At 42.4% G+C, this 18,166-nt stretch overlaps 1 protein-coding gene across 3 annotated transcripts in view; it reads right to left on the minus strand.

The window, feature by feature from the left end:
- Nucleotides 1-18,166, minus strand: part of LOC131688618 (ionotropic receptor 25a) — an 800,747-nt gene that overhangs the window by 488,979 nt on the left and 293,602 nt on the right. For all 3 annotated transcript variants that reach the window (XM_058972999.1, XM_058973001.1, XM_058973000.1), the window contains 2 exons: nt 9,429-9,634; nt 9,102-9,366 (listed from right to left, as the gene is read on the minus strand). In XM_058972999.1, the coding sequence (XP_058828982.1) occupies nt 9,102-9,366; nt 9,429-9,634 (471 nt within the window). The remainder of the gene's footprint in view (nt 1-9,101; nt 9,367-9,428; nt 9,635-18,166) is intronic.

Below are 18,166 nucleotides of genomic sequence, written 5' to 3' on the forward strand. Positions count from 1 at the left end.
CGAGCAACAGACGGCGGGCACGGCTAACTAGTGTTTGGTTAGCTGGAGCAAAAAAAGGCCAAGCGCAAAAAAGGGAGTGAATGGTCTGTTCATGCCGAGGCAGGTTTGGCGCAGCGAATGGCAAACGCGTAAGGGGTAAACCCAGCCACCCCGAAGCAAGACAGAAGAGTGAGTGTATAGGCGTATAAGTGGACTGCCTCATGCCAAGACGGGAGGGTCGCAGCGTAGTATGTTGGAACTAAGCTATCGATGCCTCATGGCGTGGCAGAGGAGTGAAAGGGTGAGCATCCAAGTCAGTCTCACACTGCATGTTAAGGGTGAGCATAAAAGTCAGCCTCACAGGTTGGTAGAGGCTAGCACAAAAGTCAGCCTAGCAAGGAGTGAAAAAGGTGAGCACACAAGTCAGCCTCGCATGGTATGTCAGAAGTGGAGCCTAAGAAAAATGTCCCACATGGGATGCCAGGGGGAGTGACAAAGGTACAATAGAGTGGCATGATTGAGAGTGAATCAGGTGATAGGGTGAGCACCCAAGTCAGCCTCACATGGTATGGGTAGGGCGAGCACAAAAGTAAGCCTAGCAAGGAATGAGTAAGGTGAGCACACAAGTCAGCCTCGCATGGAACGTAAAAGGTGAGCACAAAAGTCAGCCTCATGTGGGAGTGTTTGAGAGTGAATCAAAGTGCGATTGAGAGAGCACCCAAGTAAGCCTCATACAGGATGTATGAACGCGTGAGTGAGAGTGAATGAGTACACTTAGTACAGCCATCCCCCCAGAAGTAATACCGAGAGGTAGTTCCTGGGAGGAATGATGGCGGAGCCCAATGGAGTTTAGTCAGTATTAATGGCTGGTCACCATTCGAGCCCGACACGCCCCCAGTGCACCCAGTGTGGTAGATTGGACCCTACCGTTAGCACATGTACTGGGCTAGGACATAAAGGTCTTCTCCATTGTAAAAAAAAAAAGACGTACTTGTTAACTGCCAGTTGGGAACATCTAGTCCTATCCAGTTCCTAGTCGACTCGGTAGCGGATGCAACTTGTGGTGAGGATTGGATGCGACTGAAAAATGAGTTCAAATCAGGTATCGCAAAACTCAGAATGCCTAGCGGAGGCAGAAATTACGGTACCAGGATGCAAGGCACATAACAGTGCAATTTTTTACGTTGCTCCAGCAGGACGGAGATCAATTCTCGGTCGATCAACAGCGAGCGACATGGGACTATTACAGGTAGATCTGAACCTCAACGAAGTGCAGCCTTTACCGAAGATGGTAGAATTTCCGAAGATGCCAAGGGTAAAAGTAAAATTCAGTGTCGATAAAACAATCCCTCCAGTGAAAAACGCCTACTATAACGTTCCCGCGGCCTACCGCGAAGCAGCAAGATATCGTTTGGACGAAATGGAACAACGTGGCATAATCGAAAAAGTAACATCAGCTCCCAACTGGATAAGCGGAATGTCGGCGGTTGCCAAAGGCAAGGATGACTTCCGCTTAGTTGTGAACATGAGAGCTCCAAATAGGGCGATCAACCGGGAATACTTTCGCTTGCCTCTGCTGGAAGAAATGAAAGTAAAGTTTCACGGGTCCAAATACTTCACAAAACTCGATTTGAGTAACGCCTTCTATCATCTCGAACTTAGCAACGAGTCTCGGGACCTAACAACCTTTCTTACTGAAAGCGGAATGTACCGCTTCACTAGGTTAATGTTCGGGGTGAATTGCGCACCGGAAATTTTTCAGCGAGAGATGACACGAATCCTCAAGGACGTAAAAAATGTTATCGTCTATATCGATGACATACTTATCTTTGCCAAAAGTCTAGAGGAATTGCACAAAACGGTAAATCATGTTTTGCAAATACTGCGAGCCAATAACCTAACACTAAATACGAGCAAGTGCGAGTATGACAAAACCCAGTTGAAATTCATCGGTCATCAACTCGATGAGGAAGGCTTTCATGTGGACGAAGAGAAAATCAGAAGTATCCGGCAATTTCGACAGCCTGTCACTATTTCTGAATTACGAAGCTTCTTAGGATTGGCGTCTTTCATAAGCGCACACGTGAAAAACTTCGCTGAAATCACTAGCCCTCTGTGGACCATAACTACCGCTAAATCATGGACCTGGGGGCGTGAAGAAAGTCAAGCATTCCAAGCAATCAAAAAGCAGATTGTACAAAACTGCGTTACGCTTGGATTCTTTTCTGAGAAAGATAGGACGATCCTATACACCGATGCTTCACCAATCGCGTTGGGCGCGGTTTTGGTTCAAGAGGAGAAAAACGGATCGTCGAGAATCATAAGCTTCGCATCGAAATCATTGACCACAACTGAAAAGAAGTACGCCCAAAACCAGAGGGAGGCCCTTGCTGCAGTTTGGGCAGTCGAGCACTTTTCGTTTTTCTTATTGGGACGAAAATTCACGCTACGAACGGATGCACAAGGAGTGTCATTCATTCTAAACCGAACTCGAGAGGAATCAAAGCGAGCCCTGACTCGAGCTGATGGTTGGGCGTTACGACTGAGCCCATATCGTTATGAGGTGGAATATATACGAGGAACGGAAAATATCGCTGACTCACCATCACGACTTTACAATGGTGACGATGCTGCCTTCGATGATAACTCAAGCCCCTGGGAAATAGCTACACTGGAAGCGAACGCAGTAGGATTTCTAACAAATGAAGAAATAAAATCAGCCACATCGGAGGACGCCGTTCTCCAAGAAGTAATTTGCTCTCTCAAGTCGGGAGTGTGGCCTGCCCACTTGAAGCAATATCAACTTGTAGAAGATGACTTAACCACTCGGGACGGAATGTTGGTAAAGACTGGCTGCGTTGTCATCCCGACTGCACTACAAAAGAAAACCATAGAACTGGCCCACGATGGCCACCCTTCTGCTGCTAAACTAAAGAGTATTTTAAGGCAACGCGTGTGGTGGCCGGGAATGTCAACCGAAGCTCAAAAATGGGTTGAATCCTGTGAAACTTGCGCGGTTAATGGGAAACCAGAAAAGCCCACACCTATGCAACGTGTTTTCGTCCCAAAAGCCGTTTGGTAAACAATAGCGTTGGACTTCAACGGTCCATACGTTAAGTTCGGAGGTATTTCCATACTTGTAGTTGTGGATTATAGATCGCGGTATCTTATCGCCCGTCCTGTCAAGTCTACGAGCTTTGATCATACGGTGAAAATCCTAGAAGAGATCTTTGATCGAGAAGGCATGCCAAAAACTATCAAGACGGACAACGGACCTCCTTTTAATGGAGAACAGTATGAAAATTACTGTGCGGAACGTGGCATAACAACCGTCTATTCTACTCCTTTATTCCCTCAACAAAATGGACTCGTTGAGGGTTATATGAAGGTCATCAATAAAGCAATGATTAGTGCAACTATTAATAAAACCAACTACGTCGAGGAGTTGCGCGAAGCAGTACGTGCGCATAACGCTGCAGAGCATAGCATAACAAAACTACCCCCAGAGGAGATTATGAGTGGCCGGAAGATTAAACGAAAACTTCCACTCTTAGAGTACCAGAAGGTGTCCGTGAACGATGAACTGCTTAATGATAAGGACCGTGCAGCAAAGTTGGCTGGCAAGAAACGGGAAGACGAACGTCGTAGTGCACGCCCGTGTCGAGTGAAACCTGGTGATCAGATGATAGTAGAGCGCCAAACTCGTGGAAAGGGAGAATCACGTTTCTCCTCTACTCAGTATACAGTCATGGAAGAAAATAATGGGAGTCTTACTCTAAGCGATGGAAGTGGTCATGTGCTGAAACGACACGTCACGCAAACAAAAAAGGTGTTCAAGTGGCGAAAGAATAAATCACCAGTGGCTGAGAAGCGTAACGAGTCTTCGAATTCGATTGACACAACTGACCGGAAGGCTCGTGGAAGGAAACCCCCAGTGTATCTCAAAGATTATGTGCAATCTGTAGTAATAGATCAAACCCGAAATTAAAACATGAATAAACTATCACCAGCAGTTTTGCTTTACATGTAATGCTACCCCGAATGATTTTTAGATCTCCTGTAGCCATATCAATTAGTGCGCTACAATTCCTAAATATAATAAAAGGGAAATACCAGTAAGTTATACACTGGTATGAAACAATATAACACTCACGGTAGTTTATGCTCAGCCTTTGGGACTGATCCTAATTCGGTTTCCATGCAAGATAATCACTATTCGGTACTTTCTGCGTAAGTTCTCCTAGGTATCCAGCGGTAAATAATTGAATAGGGCTCCCGTAAAACCTCCACATTATTTCAATCATAACGTTCCAGGTGTCTAGATACTTGATTCGTCGAAAGTATCATTTTCTTTTTTAATATAACTCCAGTAATGGTGTATCTGCCTGAAACATTGGTTTGGCTACGACACAAACTGATAATTATTGATAGTAAACAATTTAATCACTTGTTATTTGGGTATGTGGAACTCGTTTTATATTTTCTCGTATCGATACGAAATACGGAACATAAGGAAAATGCGACTGAAAAAGAATGTTAATAAATAATAAATACTCTTGCCTGACACTGCTACAATTTGCTCAAAAGTTATTTGTCATCGTTGTATTTGACTTTTCACCTTGTTGTTCCGTCATTTGTGACAGCCCACTGAGACGTCCAAAAAATTGTTTCAAAATCGTTCAACACGGGTCCAACGATGGACGTTCGTTGAACGGTTATTTCGACGTTGTCCAAATTGGTCCAACGAACGTCCTTCATTGGACGATTTTGAAACCAACCGTTCTTAGAGGGAGATTACATATTTGACAAACATGTAAGATAGAGCTGTGCTGTTATGTGTCGGAGTTGAGTGAGACTTGATGAGACCTTAGTGGAAAATGAAAGGTGAGAACATTTAAGCAAGTGGTAATACGCTTGGCATTACCCAATAAAGAAAAAGGCGGCTAGACGGATTAAAGTAAATGCTGGCGATCGGTAGGCTATTGAAACTTTATTCTACACACAGAATTTTATCTATGCATCGATAGCATACTTTTCCATCTGCCTCTCGTTTCTTCTGCTGTAAATTTAATGCATTGGACATATTCGGTCTATCCACTCATTGAATGCTTACTAGGAGTATATGCATGAAAATGCATAAAAATCACAGCAGAAGAAGAGAGACGGGAATAGAGGGTATGCTGACTATGCATATTTTTGTTTCTCAGTGTAGGCTACCCGACGCAGCGTGCGTATTGTTTTTTTTTTCTCGAGGGAACGGTAAGGAGCGAATAAAAAAGGCGCTAGATTCCTTGAATTAATATGTAGACACACGCATAAAATAAATTAACAAAACGTTGTAGTATTATCAATATTACGAATTTGTAAAATGGTGAAGCTGTTATTGCGTACATCGTGACATTTTTTTTTAGAGAAGGGGGGAGATGTGTAGTGTAGACTTGCCGTATATGATTGTGTGGCAGCAACCTAACCATTAAGCACCATGACACTTGCGGTCGACATAACATAGTCGACCATGCATGGCAACATTATTCGAGAACAGGAAGTACCGCCATTACTCGTCACATTTGGATCATCGACGCTAAAGAGGTAAGACGCACTCAGGACCGTTGCTGATTGCTTCACTGGTTGATTCCTCATGGCGTGAAAGTCCACAACCCTCAAGAAACTTATTAAATAAATTCAACAAGAGTCTCTTGGCAGAGTCTGGCAGATTCTTTAACAAGTTAAATTTGATTCTGTCTGGCCCTGTTACATGACAAGATAGCAAGTTAGAACTCCACCATCGAAAACGGTGTTTCGTTCGCGTTATCGTGAGGGGACGCGGCGCGGTAGATCTTTTGTGTCGGGGCGGAATCCGGACAAACCTTCTTGGCAAAATTGAATATCCAACGGTTTGAATATTCCACGCTCTCGTTAGTACTGTTTCGGTTTCGTAGACGCCGGGCCATACTCCAAAGAGTGCTCATCGATGTTTCTCTCGTTAGTCCGTCGACGAACCGGCGCCAGCAGCTACGTTTTTTGGCTTTCATCAAACTCTTCATGCGCGTTTCCGCCATCGTGTACTGTCGGTAGCTAGCTGGCAGTCCGTCGTCCCGGAAGGTCTTATACGTAGCGGCCTTCTCCGCGTACACGTGTGAGCACTCTTTATACCACCATGGATAATAATACTCATACGTTAAAACACCACACAGCCCCTTGAAAAGACCTTGAACATGGTCCGTGCCAAAATTCCCAACCATCAAGACACCATAAAATGGTCTCAATAACCCATAAATACACCAACATATGGTGTTTTATCTGGGACCATGGGAATGGCGGTTTCATGGGTTGAACCCATTTCACACACCTATGTCAAGCCCCATGAGCATGGGGGTATTATGGACTTTCCGTTTGCTCGGGACGCGTTTAGTCTGAGCTTGAATCGCGGTATCGAGAATCAAGCCAGCCAGGAACCCGTACTTTTCCTCCGGAGGAAGCTCTTGCGTCGATTCTACTTTTTCGGATATCGCGGACGCGTAGCTCTTCCAATCAATATCTCGTGTGAGGTCATACGAAACATTGATTGTATTCGGTGGCCCTGAACCGTTAGCAATATTAATTACGATTGGCAGATAGTCGCTGCCGTGGGGATCAGAGACTACCTTCCACATGCAATCTAACCGCAGCGATGTCGAGCAGAGGGACAGATCTAAGGCGCTCGGACGCGCTCTGGAGGAGCAGGAATCCGTGTCATTTCACCCGTATTCAAAATAGTCATATTGAAGTTGTCGCAAAGCTCATGGAGTAGGGTAGATCGATTATCGTCATGAAGGCAACCCCATGCCGTGCCGTGGGAGTTGAAGTCACCTAAAACTAGCCTCGGTGTGGGGAGGAGTTCCGCAATATCGCAAAGCCGTCGGTGGCTAACTGAGGCTCTAGGGGGGATGTAGGTGGAAGCTATGCAAAGGTCTTTGCCTTTAATTCTGGTTTGGCAAGCGACAACTTCAATGTCTGGTGTCGAGGGGAGGTCGATCCGATTGAAAGAATAGCACTTTTTGATTCCCAAAAGTACTCCTCCGTAAGAGTCTTCTCGATCCAAGCGAATAATATTAAATCCGTGGAAGTGTAGTGTTATTTCTGAAGTGAGCCATGTCTCGCATAGGGCAAATGCATCGCATTTCAAAATTCCACTGTAGGACAGTGATTAAATCCGTGACCTTGTACGATGAATTAGTCATCGAAGGATACAATCGCTGAAAGGAGGGGCCATTTCGCAGTGAACTGCATCAAGAATGTTTTTACTGCGGGGAGAAAGCTTATCAAGATGCTTTTAAGGGGGTCAGAAATATTTAAAGCTGTAAGAATCCGGTCCACAATTTCAGAGAAATTTATTAAACCAGCGCTGTTTTCTTTCTCTGGCTGAGATATGGGAACACTTGGGGTTTTTGGTGTTCCTGGAAGTGCTGGGAACTCCTTTTCTGAGCTCAGGTTACTGAGACCGGGAGCGACTTGCTTCGGTTTTGCACCAGTACTTCCTTGAGTAGTTAGTTTAGGGGGGCCATGAAGATGGCCCCCCTAAACTCCACCTTCTGGCCTTTACGACGAAACTTGGGAGAAGAAATGTTCCTCTTTTTTCTATTGCTTCTAGGCACAGCAGAAGATGTTCCCTTCTGGGGTTCATCACAGTCGCCTTCGTCAGTAGACAAGTTGGTATAGATTTTCGTAGAGACAGGTGGCGTAGTTATCTTAAGCATTTCTGCAAAAAGATCGCTTAGAGCGTCCCTGAAGAGAACGCTCAAGATTCTCCTCGCGCTGTTTGTACGCGGGACATGAAGGGAGATCATGTGGGTTTCCCCCACAGTAGAGACACTTTTCGACATCTCTACCACAGGAATCATCCGCATGATTCCCACCGCATTTCCCACAACGGGATTTTTTGCTACATTGGGAGGCTGTGTGTCCCAATTGTTTGCAATTAGTACAGTTCATGACCCGCGGCACAAAGAGGCGAACAGGTAGACGAACCTTGTCCAAGAGGAGGTAATTGGGTAGGGCAGAGCCGGCGAAGGTCACCCGATAAGAGTCTGAGTTGACGTATATTTTCTTGCCGTCAGCTGCGACTGATGCTGAATGCAAACGTTTGCATTCCAGTATCTTCACTGGCTTAAACTGGCTAAATTAGGCTCTTTGAAACAGCCAGTCCCATATTTTAGCAGGTCCTCGCAATTCAGACTCGAATCGGAAACGACCCCACTGACTTCAACCCTGCTAGCTGGAATATACACCCTGTACTCCTTCGTAAAGGGCTCGTAGCCAGCAATATCGTTTGCCTGAATTGAACTGTTAATAACCACCCGAAGCTTATCAGGGCGAATTTTCGATATTTCTGTCACGGCCGAATACCGATCTGTCAGAACTCGAGAAATCTGCAACAGATTCAAACACTTTTTTTCTTTGGTCCGAAAGAAGATCACAAATGGCCCGGTGGCCGAGCTCGGATGTACTTTGAGCCGGGGAGCCGATTTTGTTTCGACGTCCATCTCACCTTGAGATGAACTGCCGTCAGGGGAAGTCATTTTTGCACGGGCCTATTGCCCAGTGCACGTTATTAAGACAACCAAGAAGGGGAAACGTAAACTAATACTTAACTTGTGTAGGTAACGGTATCTAGACGGCTTACTAGAAGAACACTGCTTCACTAGTCACTGACCGGCTAACGGTACTCAGAAACAGAAACACAAAAGAAGGGAAAAAATACTGAAACCTCAACTAGGCGTAGAGTGTGCGAATAGCCTTGAACGCGGAATAACACTATTTGTCGCTATAGAGTGTACGGATCGACAACAAGACTTCTATCTCGACTGAGTGCTCGATAACGAATGATGAACAAAACAGACTTGGTATTTTCCCGGGTTCTTCAAACAAGCTATATGATTTGAATGTGTTTTTTTGAAAATAAACCTGAATAGGAACTGGTTGATGAAAAAGCATGAAAATACCCCAAAAGTTACATGCGACAATAATGCGTAGAACGGCAGAGCACTACTCATACTATCCGCCGGCCGCGTCCTCGAGATATACAATACAACCAATGCATTTTAATGTATTCATCAACGTCTTGTGCTACTTATTTTATTTACCTAGTACTTTTTTTATTGACGTAAATGATCCAAGAATGAAAAAGTTGTTGATATCGAGATTCCTCAGTTTTTCAATTTGCTCTGCTCTGTCCTTATCATTTCCAATCGAAGTTATAACATGTCTAGTGGGAATATTCTGAAGCAGAGCTTTATATTTATGGTCCATTACAAAAGATTCGTCATATAAAATAGCAGCATTAGTAATATTCATGTATATGATTATTGATCTGATGACTTCGGGTATTATATCTGTTGGCGGCATTATCTACAATTGATAAAGAGAAAAAAAGTTACAATGGGAAGCTGCATAACATACATTCAAAATACCTGCAACAGATAATTGCTTTTCACAGCCGACAAAGACCGCCATTGTCTTAAATCACCTTCTTGTCCATACGATGCCGAAACAGTAGGGATTCCAAGAGCTGAACTTATAGATTTAACAGTTTCTGATGATACACCAGTCAGTGTTGTGTCAAATATAACGTGGGGTGGCCGATTAGTAGTGAGAGCTTCGGCATATTTAGAGCACACTGAAAAATAATCATATATGCATTTAAAAAATCTGTTTTGAATTCCTTGATGTTGGTCTATGGTAGCTAACTGGCTAAAAAAATAAATAGTTGTCTATTCAACTGTCAGGCACACATAAAGGGGGGAAGCATACAGAATGTTCACGTATACGTTTTGCCTTTCTGCTATAGAAAAGCTATGCAATCACTCTTGTCATGGAGATGCCCTTAAATTGTTAGCCTACCTAATATCAACGAACTACCTTGCGACAACCATGATGATTCCCTGCACTATTGATGAGTGAGAAATAAAGTAACTGCCCGAGAGCAAACACGCGTTTTCTTACAAGTTGCTTTTCGGGATAAGATTCTGCTGCGTTCCTCCTCCTAGTGTACAGTTACGACAGTTAAATTGGCGACGAGGTGTTTTGAACATTTGAAGTGATGGCTGAAGTAAATCCGCCACCGGATGTTCCGGCTGCTATTGTTCCAGCTGCCGTGCCAACTTCGTTTATAACCGATCCATTCGACCGACACAAAATGAAGTGGTCGAGATGGGTAGAGCGGCTGGAAGGTGCATTTGTTTTGTTTGGTGTACAGAATGAGGTTAGGTTATACATGTTGCTTCACTACATGGAAGGAGAAACATACGATATTATTAGCGATAAACTTGCAGTGACCGTACAGACCTCAACAACAGACATATGACGCAATTGTGCGTTTGCTGGAAGCGCATTGCAACCCAGAACCACTGAAAATTTTAGAAAATTTGTTGGAGGTTGTTGGAGGTACGGGACCTGACGATGGAGCGAGCTCGAGAGATTGCAGTTTCGATGGAGCTCTCGAACAAAGGTGGAAGAGAAATCCAGTCCAAACAAGGGAGATCGGAAGTGAATCTAGTTTAACATTCTCGAGTAAATAACCCGAATGCCCAGGCCCAGGGGCCACGTACGATTGCTAATAAAAAGAAGTGTGAGAAAACTGATTCAGAGAACAAAGGGGAATGTTTTCGTTGTGGTAGTTCCAGGCACTACGCCAACAAGGGCTATCATATTCGCACGGTGTGCAATTTTTGTAAACTTGCTGGTCATCTGGAAAAGGTGTACATTAAAAAAAGAAGAATGCCAAGCAAGATAAACAGAAGGCAAAATCGGAGGCAAATTTGTTGGAAGCGTCTGAAGCCGAGTCTGAAGTGATTTCATTGGATGAAGTGTGTAAATTGGAGATCGCGGCCAACCCGTCATCGAAGTTCTGGCTGGATGTTCAAGTGAATGGGTCTAAAATCCGATTTGAAGTGGATACTGGTGCTCCTGTTGCAATAATAAGCACATACGATAAGAAGAAGCATTTTGCTGCGGATGCTCTGCTGCCGTCGGATATGCAATTAGTAAGTTTCTGCGATACGATGATTCAGATTGAAGGAATGTTGAAAGTGAAGGTTGTTCACGATGGAAAATCTTTGTTACTTCCCCTGTACGTATCAAATGTGAAGAAGCATCCGTTGCTGGGCCGTCAGTGGATGAAGGCGATGCGAGTTGACCTGAATAAAATTGCATATGGGTCATTCCACGCGAAGTGATCAAAAAAAGATGCAAACTTGAAATCGACCTTCACGGATTTGAACAAAATTTGGAGGAATTGTTCATCTAGGGCCAATATATAAAAACCCAAATTTTTGTGTCAATTGAGCCACCCCTCGGGTCATGGGAGCACCCCCCGTTTTGGCAAATTGTCAAAACCCTTGATTTTCTTTTGATCATATCTCCGGTTCTATTGAATCTAGAATCAAACCACAAGATGGCTTTTGAAGAAAATTGTTCAAGGAGACTATAAAAAATATTACTTTTTGCCGACAGTGTTGCCAACTATGCAATTTTTTCAGTTAAATATTAAAAGTTAATTTTTCTCAAAATACGTATACTTTAATTTTGAAAATTTTAATGCCATCGCGTTCCTCAGACATTTTTACATAAAAAACACTTATCATCCCAATATAATATGAGCGCATCCTGAGATATACCGTTTTGAAGGGAAAAACTCCGATTTTCTCATATAAAAATCCATTTTTATTGGCCAAAATTGAGAAAATCTTCAAACTGTCATAAAAATCGACCCTGATCTGCTAGAAGCAAACCAAATACGTAGTTTTTCATCATTTCTCGTCTACTTCACGAAAAATTATGTTTAAACTCAGAATACTCAAATTGGTTTTTTAGTGTTGTGCGCTTGCGATTTTATATGGGAAATTGCGGTTTTTTCTCTTCAAAACGGTGTATCTGAAGATGCGCTCATATTATATTGAGATGATAAGTGTTTTTTATGTAAAAATGTCTGGGGAACGCGATGGCATTAAAATTTTCAAAATTAAAATATGCGTATTTTGAGAAAAATTAACTTTCAATATTTAACTGATAAAATTGCATACTTGGCAACACTGTCGGCAAAAAATAATATTTTTTATAGACTCCTTGAACAATTTTCTTCAAAAGCCATCCTGTAGTTTGATTCTAGAGTAAATAGAACCGGAGATATGATCAAAAGAAAATCAAGGGTTTTGACAATTTGCCAAAACGGGGGGTGCTCCCATGACCCGAGGGGTGGTTCAATTGTCACAAAAATTTGGGTTTTTATATATTGGCCCTAGATGAACAATTCCTCTAAATTTTGTTCAAATCCGTGGAGGTCGATTACACGTGCCTTGATCACTTCGCATGGAATGACCCATATACTGAAGTAAACAAAATTGATACTGTTACTAATCCACTGCAAACAATGCCTGCCGCTGTTAAGACGCTAGTTGAGAAGTATGCTACACTCTATGATGGGTCAATTGTGAAAATAAAAGGATTATCTGCCAAACTGTGCCTGAAGCCGAATACACATCCTGTTTACATAAAATCCAGACCTGTTCCGTTTTCGTTGCGAGCAGTTGTCGAGAACGAGCTCGACAAGTTAGTCAACAATGGTATCCTGGTGAAAGTCAACCATAGTGCATGGGCTACACCCATAGTTCCAGTTCCGAAGGCTAACAACAAAGTGCGACTTTGTGGGGATTACAAGGCTACGGTAAACCCGAATCTGGTGGTAGACAGTCACGCATTACCGACGATTGAAGAACTTTTTGCTAATGTTGGTGGTGAAAAGTTTACGAAGATCGATTTGACTCAAGCGTACTTACAGCTAGAGCTTGAGATGGGTGATAGGGAGGTGTTAACTCTCAATATACACAAGGGTCTTTACCAGCCTACACATTTGATGTATGGCATTGCGTCTGCACCTGCTATTTGGCAAAGATTAATGGAGCAGGTGCTGAATGGGATTCGTGGTTTAGCCGTATTCCTAGATGACATTCGAATTACTGGTCTGAATGATCAAATACATCTGCAAAGGCTCGAAGAGGTTCTGAAGCGTCTTAGTTCCTACAACATGCGTATAAACTTGGAGAAATGTCATTTTTTGTGAACGAGATTGAGTACTGTGGGTACCTGATCAATAACGGCAATTCATAATATGCCATTTCCAGAAAACAAGGACCTAATTCGTTCATTTGTGGGGTTAGTGAACTACTACCGAAGGTTCTTGCCGAACCTAAGTTTGACTTTGTACCCTCTTAATAATCTACTGAAGAATGATCTGCGTTTTGTATGGTCAAAACAATGCGATGAGGCGTTCAACAAAGTCAAGCAAGAGATGCAGTCCAATTTATTTCTGGTACACTACGATCCAACGCTGCCGTTGGTACTTGCTACCGATGCTTGACCATACGGAGTCGGGTCGGTACTGAATCATGTTTACCCGGATGGCGCAGAAAGACCGATCCAGTACGCATCCCAGACATTCAACGCTACGCAGCAAGCCTACAAGCAGGTAGATAGGGAAGCATGCGGGATAATATTTGCAGTTCGCCGGTTCTACCAGTATCTGTTTGGAAGAAGATTTACGTTGCTGACGGATAACGAGCCGTTGAAGCAGATTTTTTCGGACACGAAAGGTCTACCGAAAATGTTTTCTCTGAGGATGCAACATTATGCAACATTCTTAGCATCATTCAAATACAAGATACAGTTCAGACCAACGAACCAACACGGCAATGCGAACGCTTTCTCACGTTTGCCGTTGAAGGAGAAAACACCAGCGAACTTCATTGAAGAGACGGATTTTATGGAGGTCATTATGACTGAAACGCTGCCGCTAACCGTGGATGATCTCGCTAGGGCTACCGCTGTGGACAAGACTGTGAAGGTGCTAATGCAAGGTCTACGGAAATGAAAGATCGTTGATCCTAAAGAACGCTTCGTTGTGGAGCAACATGAGTTCACAATTCAGAAAGGCTGTATCATGCGTGGAATACGAGTTTACATTCCTCCGAGTTTGTGTGTAAATGTCCTAGCCGGATTACATTGACCGCATACATGTGGATTTTGCAGGGCTGTTTGAGAACACTTACTTTATCGTGCTTATGAATGCCTACACGAAATGGCTTGAGGTGCGCATTATTAACAACATCACCACTACAACCACCAATCAGCTCTGCAGAAAATATTTCACAACGTACGTAATCCCTTCCGTTATAGTGAGTGACCGTGGAGTGCAATTTACTTCTGAAGAGTTCCAGAAATTTTTGAAGTTGAATGGAGTTTATCACAAAATGGGGGCGCCTTATCACCCAGCCACCAACGGGCAAGCCGAACGATTTGTTCAGACGTTCAAGGCGAAGTTAAAGAGTCTGCAGTGCGACAGAAGTATGATTCATGCCGAATTGTGCAACATACTCCTTGTATATCGAAAGACCATACACCCTGCCACTGGTGCCTGATAATGTTGTAGAAACAAAGGAGCAAGAGTTGCAGCGAGAGACTACCTCAATAAGGAAAAGTGGAAGTTTGGTGTGGTTTCAGAGAAACTGGGAAAATTACATTACTACATTCGTCTCGACGACGGCAGGACATGGAAGCGGCACATTGATCAGCTCCGAGAAGTTGGTCCAACTCTGCCGAACCGAAGAGATGTACCAGTTGTTTTCAAGGATGTTCCTGCTGAAACCGTGCAAACAGATAATCTTGATCCAGAGCTGACAGCGACGACCAGTACGACGCAAAACGTACGAGCGACTACTGTGATGGTTCCGAATCAACCGCCATCAGAAGCCGTAGGAGTAACAGAGAAAAGAATTGCCGAAGCAGAGTCCGGTTCAAGGACTGCCAACACAGGTCAACCCAACCAGACTGACTATCAACAATCGCCAAGAAAATCAGGTCGAGTAATTCGACCGCCCAATATATTGAACCTTTAATGAAAATATTTTATATGTAAGTTACTATTACTATGCATTGTATATGAATTCCATTTGCTAGGGGAGGAGAGTTGTCATGGAGATGCCCTTAAATTGTTAGCCAACCTAATATCTACGAACTACCTTGCGACAACCATGATGATTCCCTGCACTACTGATGAGTGAGAAATAAAGTAACGGCCCGAGAGCAAACACGCGTTTTCTTACAAGTTGCTTTTCGGGATAAGATTTTGCTGTGTTCCTCCTCCTAGTGTACAGTTACGACAACTCTGAAATCCAACTTTTTAATCGAGGCCCGGAGGAACCATCGGGAATGCAGGGAAATCACTGTCTTCCCGCAATTCTCTGGTTTCATCTTCGCCGATGACGCTCATAAACTTCATCGTTCGTTCATTAATAAGAAGAGTAAAGCCGACATAATATGCATGACAGAAACATGGATGGTGATTACAAATTCTATTATCGCCATCGATAGCTATGAGGTGATCAGAAATGATAGTAACTGCCATGGTGGTGGTATTTGTAGCTATTTTACAAAACATCTGTAATGTTGAATAATTTCTAAATTTGCTCTGGAAGAAAGTAGTTTACAACAAAAAACTGAGCATATTTTAGTTTTAGTCTATTACAATCCACCTAGAATAGATGGCTTGAAGAGTACAGGAGTTATGTATAAAAACAATTTTTGCCTTTCTCCTATAGAAAGGCTATGCAATCAGTCTGAAAACCAACATTTTAATCGAGGTGCGGAGAGCTGAGTTTTTTATACCATTCGACTCAGTTCATCGAGTTCGGCAAATGTCTATGTGTATGTATGTATGTATGTGTGTGACCAAAAATATGCACATCGGTTGCTCGGAGATGGACGAACCGATTTTCTCAAACTTAGTCTCAAATGAAAGGTACAACGTTACCATAGGCTGCTGTTGAATTTCATTCAATTCCGACTTCCGGTTCCGTAGTAACGGGTTGAAGAGTGCGATCGCGCATGAAATTTCCATATGAATTGGTATCAGCAATCAGCATGTTATCTAAAAGATGCAAAAACTTATAAAATGTGTTCTAAATTGCTTGAATTTATGGTTTCAGCTCACTGGTTCCCAATCAAACCAACATTGACCACTTTGGGCACCTTCGGCGAAACCGGAAGCTTCAAGAAAGTGGCTTAGTTCCTTAAGTGAATTCACATCTGCTTCTTAGAAATGTCTGACTCTATTTTTTCAAATTTAGTCTCAAATGAAAGCTACAGCATCCCTATTGACTGTTATTAAATTTAATTGGAATCGAAGTTCTGGTTCCCGTGTTACAGGATGAAGTATGTGGTAACATGCGAAATTCCCATACAAACCGATGCAATACTTATATCTAAATGACGCAAAACTAATTAAAATAAGTTTTAAATTGCTTGATATTGTTGGTCCAGATCAAAGGCGTTGTTTACTTATATAAAGGCTCGCACAGAATGAAGCCAAATCTACCAATCGAACATGTCACCGGCTACCTATCGTGTAAACTAAACAAACATACTTCTTTAGCTATGCCCTCATGCGTGCTCGCAAGGGGAGTATTGTTATTGGCTGGAAAAAATTACAAAAATAGGAGTGAAAAACTATTTGTTTATATATTTACCTTTTCTCATTTCTTATATTGCTTACAAAAATTAGCAAGTTAACAAGAACGTGATGAATGCACATTTTAATTGATTCACCGAACCTCTACAGTGCCATTGAACGACTATCAGGCTTATTTTCCCTTTTTTGCCTTTCTCATATAGAAAGGTTATGCAATCACTCTAAAAATCGTCAACCTAATCCCATCCCGGAGGGCCGTGTGTCATATGCCATTCGACTCAGTTCGTCCGCTGTCATTGATTTTTTTTATTGATTGAACTTCCGGTTCCGGAGTTACGGGTTGAAGAGTGCGACCACACAGCAAATTCCCATATAAACTGAAATGAAAAATTCTCGAAGGGGGGAGTAAGGGAAAATTTTAAAATCGAATTTGCATGAAACGTTGAGATCGAAAAATCTCGAAAGAAAATTTTTGACGAAAATTGACTTTTTTGGACTGCCTCATATAGAAAGGTTATGCAATCACTCTAAAAATCGTCCACCTAATCCCGGCCAAAAATTTTTTGGCCTATAAAGGCTTAGGTAGGGGTATGCAAGGAGGGGTTGCTACTTTAAAATTAAAACTAGATTAAAAATTCTTAACCGGTTGAAAATTTTCGGCAGGGTCCGGACCCCCCGAATCTTCCTCCTTGATTCGCCGCTGATTTCAAGCGATGTTTTAGTGTCGACACATAATATCACAAGCAGGGTAAAAAATATTCAAATTCATGGAATGAAAATTGATCATATTCAGCCGCATTCATGTTCAATATTCAGTGACGCAGCTGAAAACGTCAAACGAACAAACCGCCCATTCATCCAGACAGATTTTCATTCATCTCCGATTATTACACGAAGCGACCGTGCAGCAACGAATCAAACGCATCGAAGTAGACCCTGGCACAATGTAAACGATTATGATTGCTGTTTCATATGCTTTACCGGCATTTAAAAAAAATCCTAGATAATTAGTGAAATGAATATGTTGTACGATATTCAACTGAATGAATAACATGGATATTTTTTCTAGTAACCGCGAGTCGCATCAGGTTCATTTTCAGCCGTGAAAAAAGAGCTTCGATTATTTTTAACTCTGATCTCATGATTGGCTGTCGATCCATTGTATGTATGTGCAAATCGTACTGAATATGTAATATACATTTTCATAATTGTATTGAACATAACCAGCCATGGAATCGTAGTTTGGACAAATAAGAAGGACACAATTGCACCACTAGGTGGATTAAAACAGGTTTTGTATAGTTGATAAATTCACAAACGGAACGTTACAAAACGCTTTATTATCTAATTGCGAATATTATGACATTCTTCTTCAATATCTTTGAAGAAGAATGTCATAATATTCGCAATTAGATAATAGAGCGTTTTGTAACGTTATGGTAAGTGATTTCATGAGTGTTGCCAGGTTTGATGAAACGTTTTCATTACAAGTGACGAGACTCGTGACGTCTCGAAATATTCTCTCCAGCGTGATAAAAAACGAATAAACAACTTCTGTTACATACGTGCTTCCCCACTAAAATCTTTAAGTATAGTATACTTTGTAAATTGTTTTAAAATGGGGTCGTACTAATACATGGTGTAAAGCATACCTCACAAACAGTATAGTTTTTCGGGACACTCTTAAGA

This window comes from Topomyia yanbarensis, chromosome 3, assembly GCF_030247195.1.
Source record: "Topomyia yanbarensis strain Yona2022 chromosome 3, ASM3024719v1, whole genome shotgun sequence".
In the NCBI taxonomy this organism is placed as follows: Eukaryota; Metazoa; Arthropoda; class Insecta; order Diptera; family Culicidae; genus Topomyia; species Topomyia yanbarensis.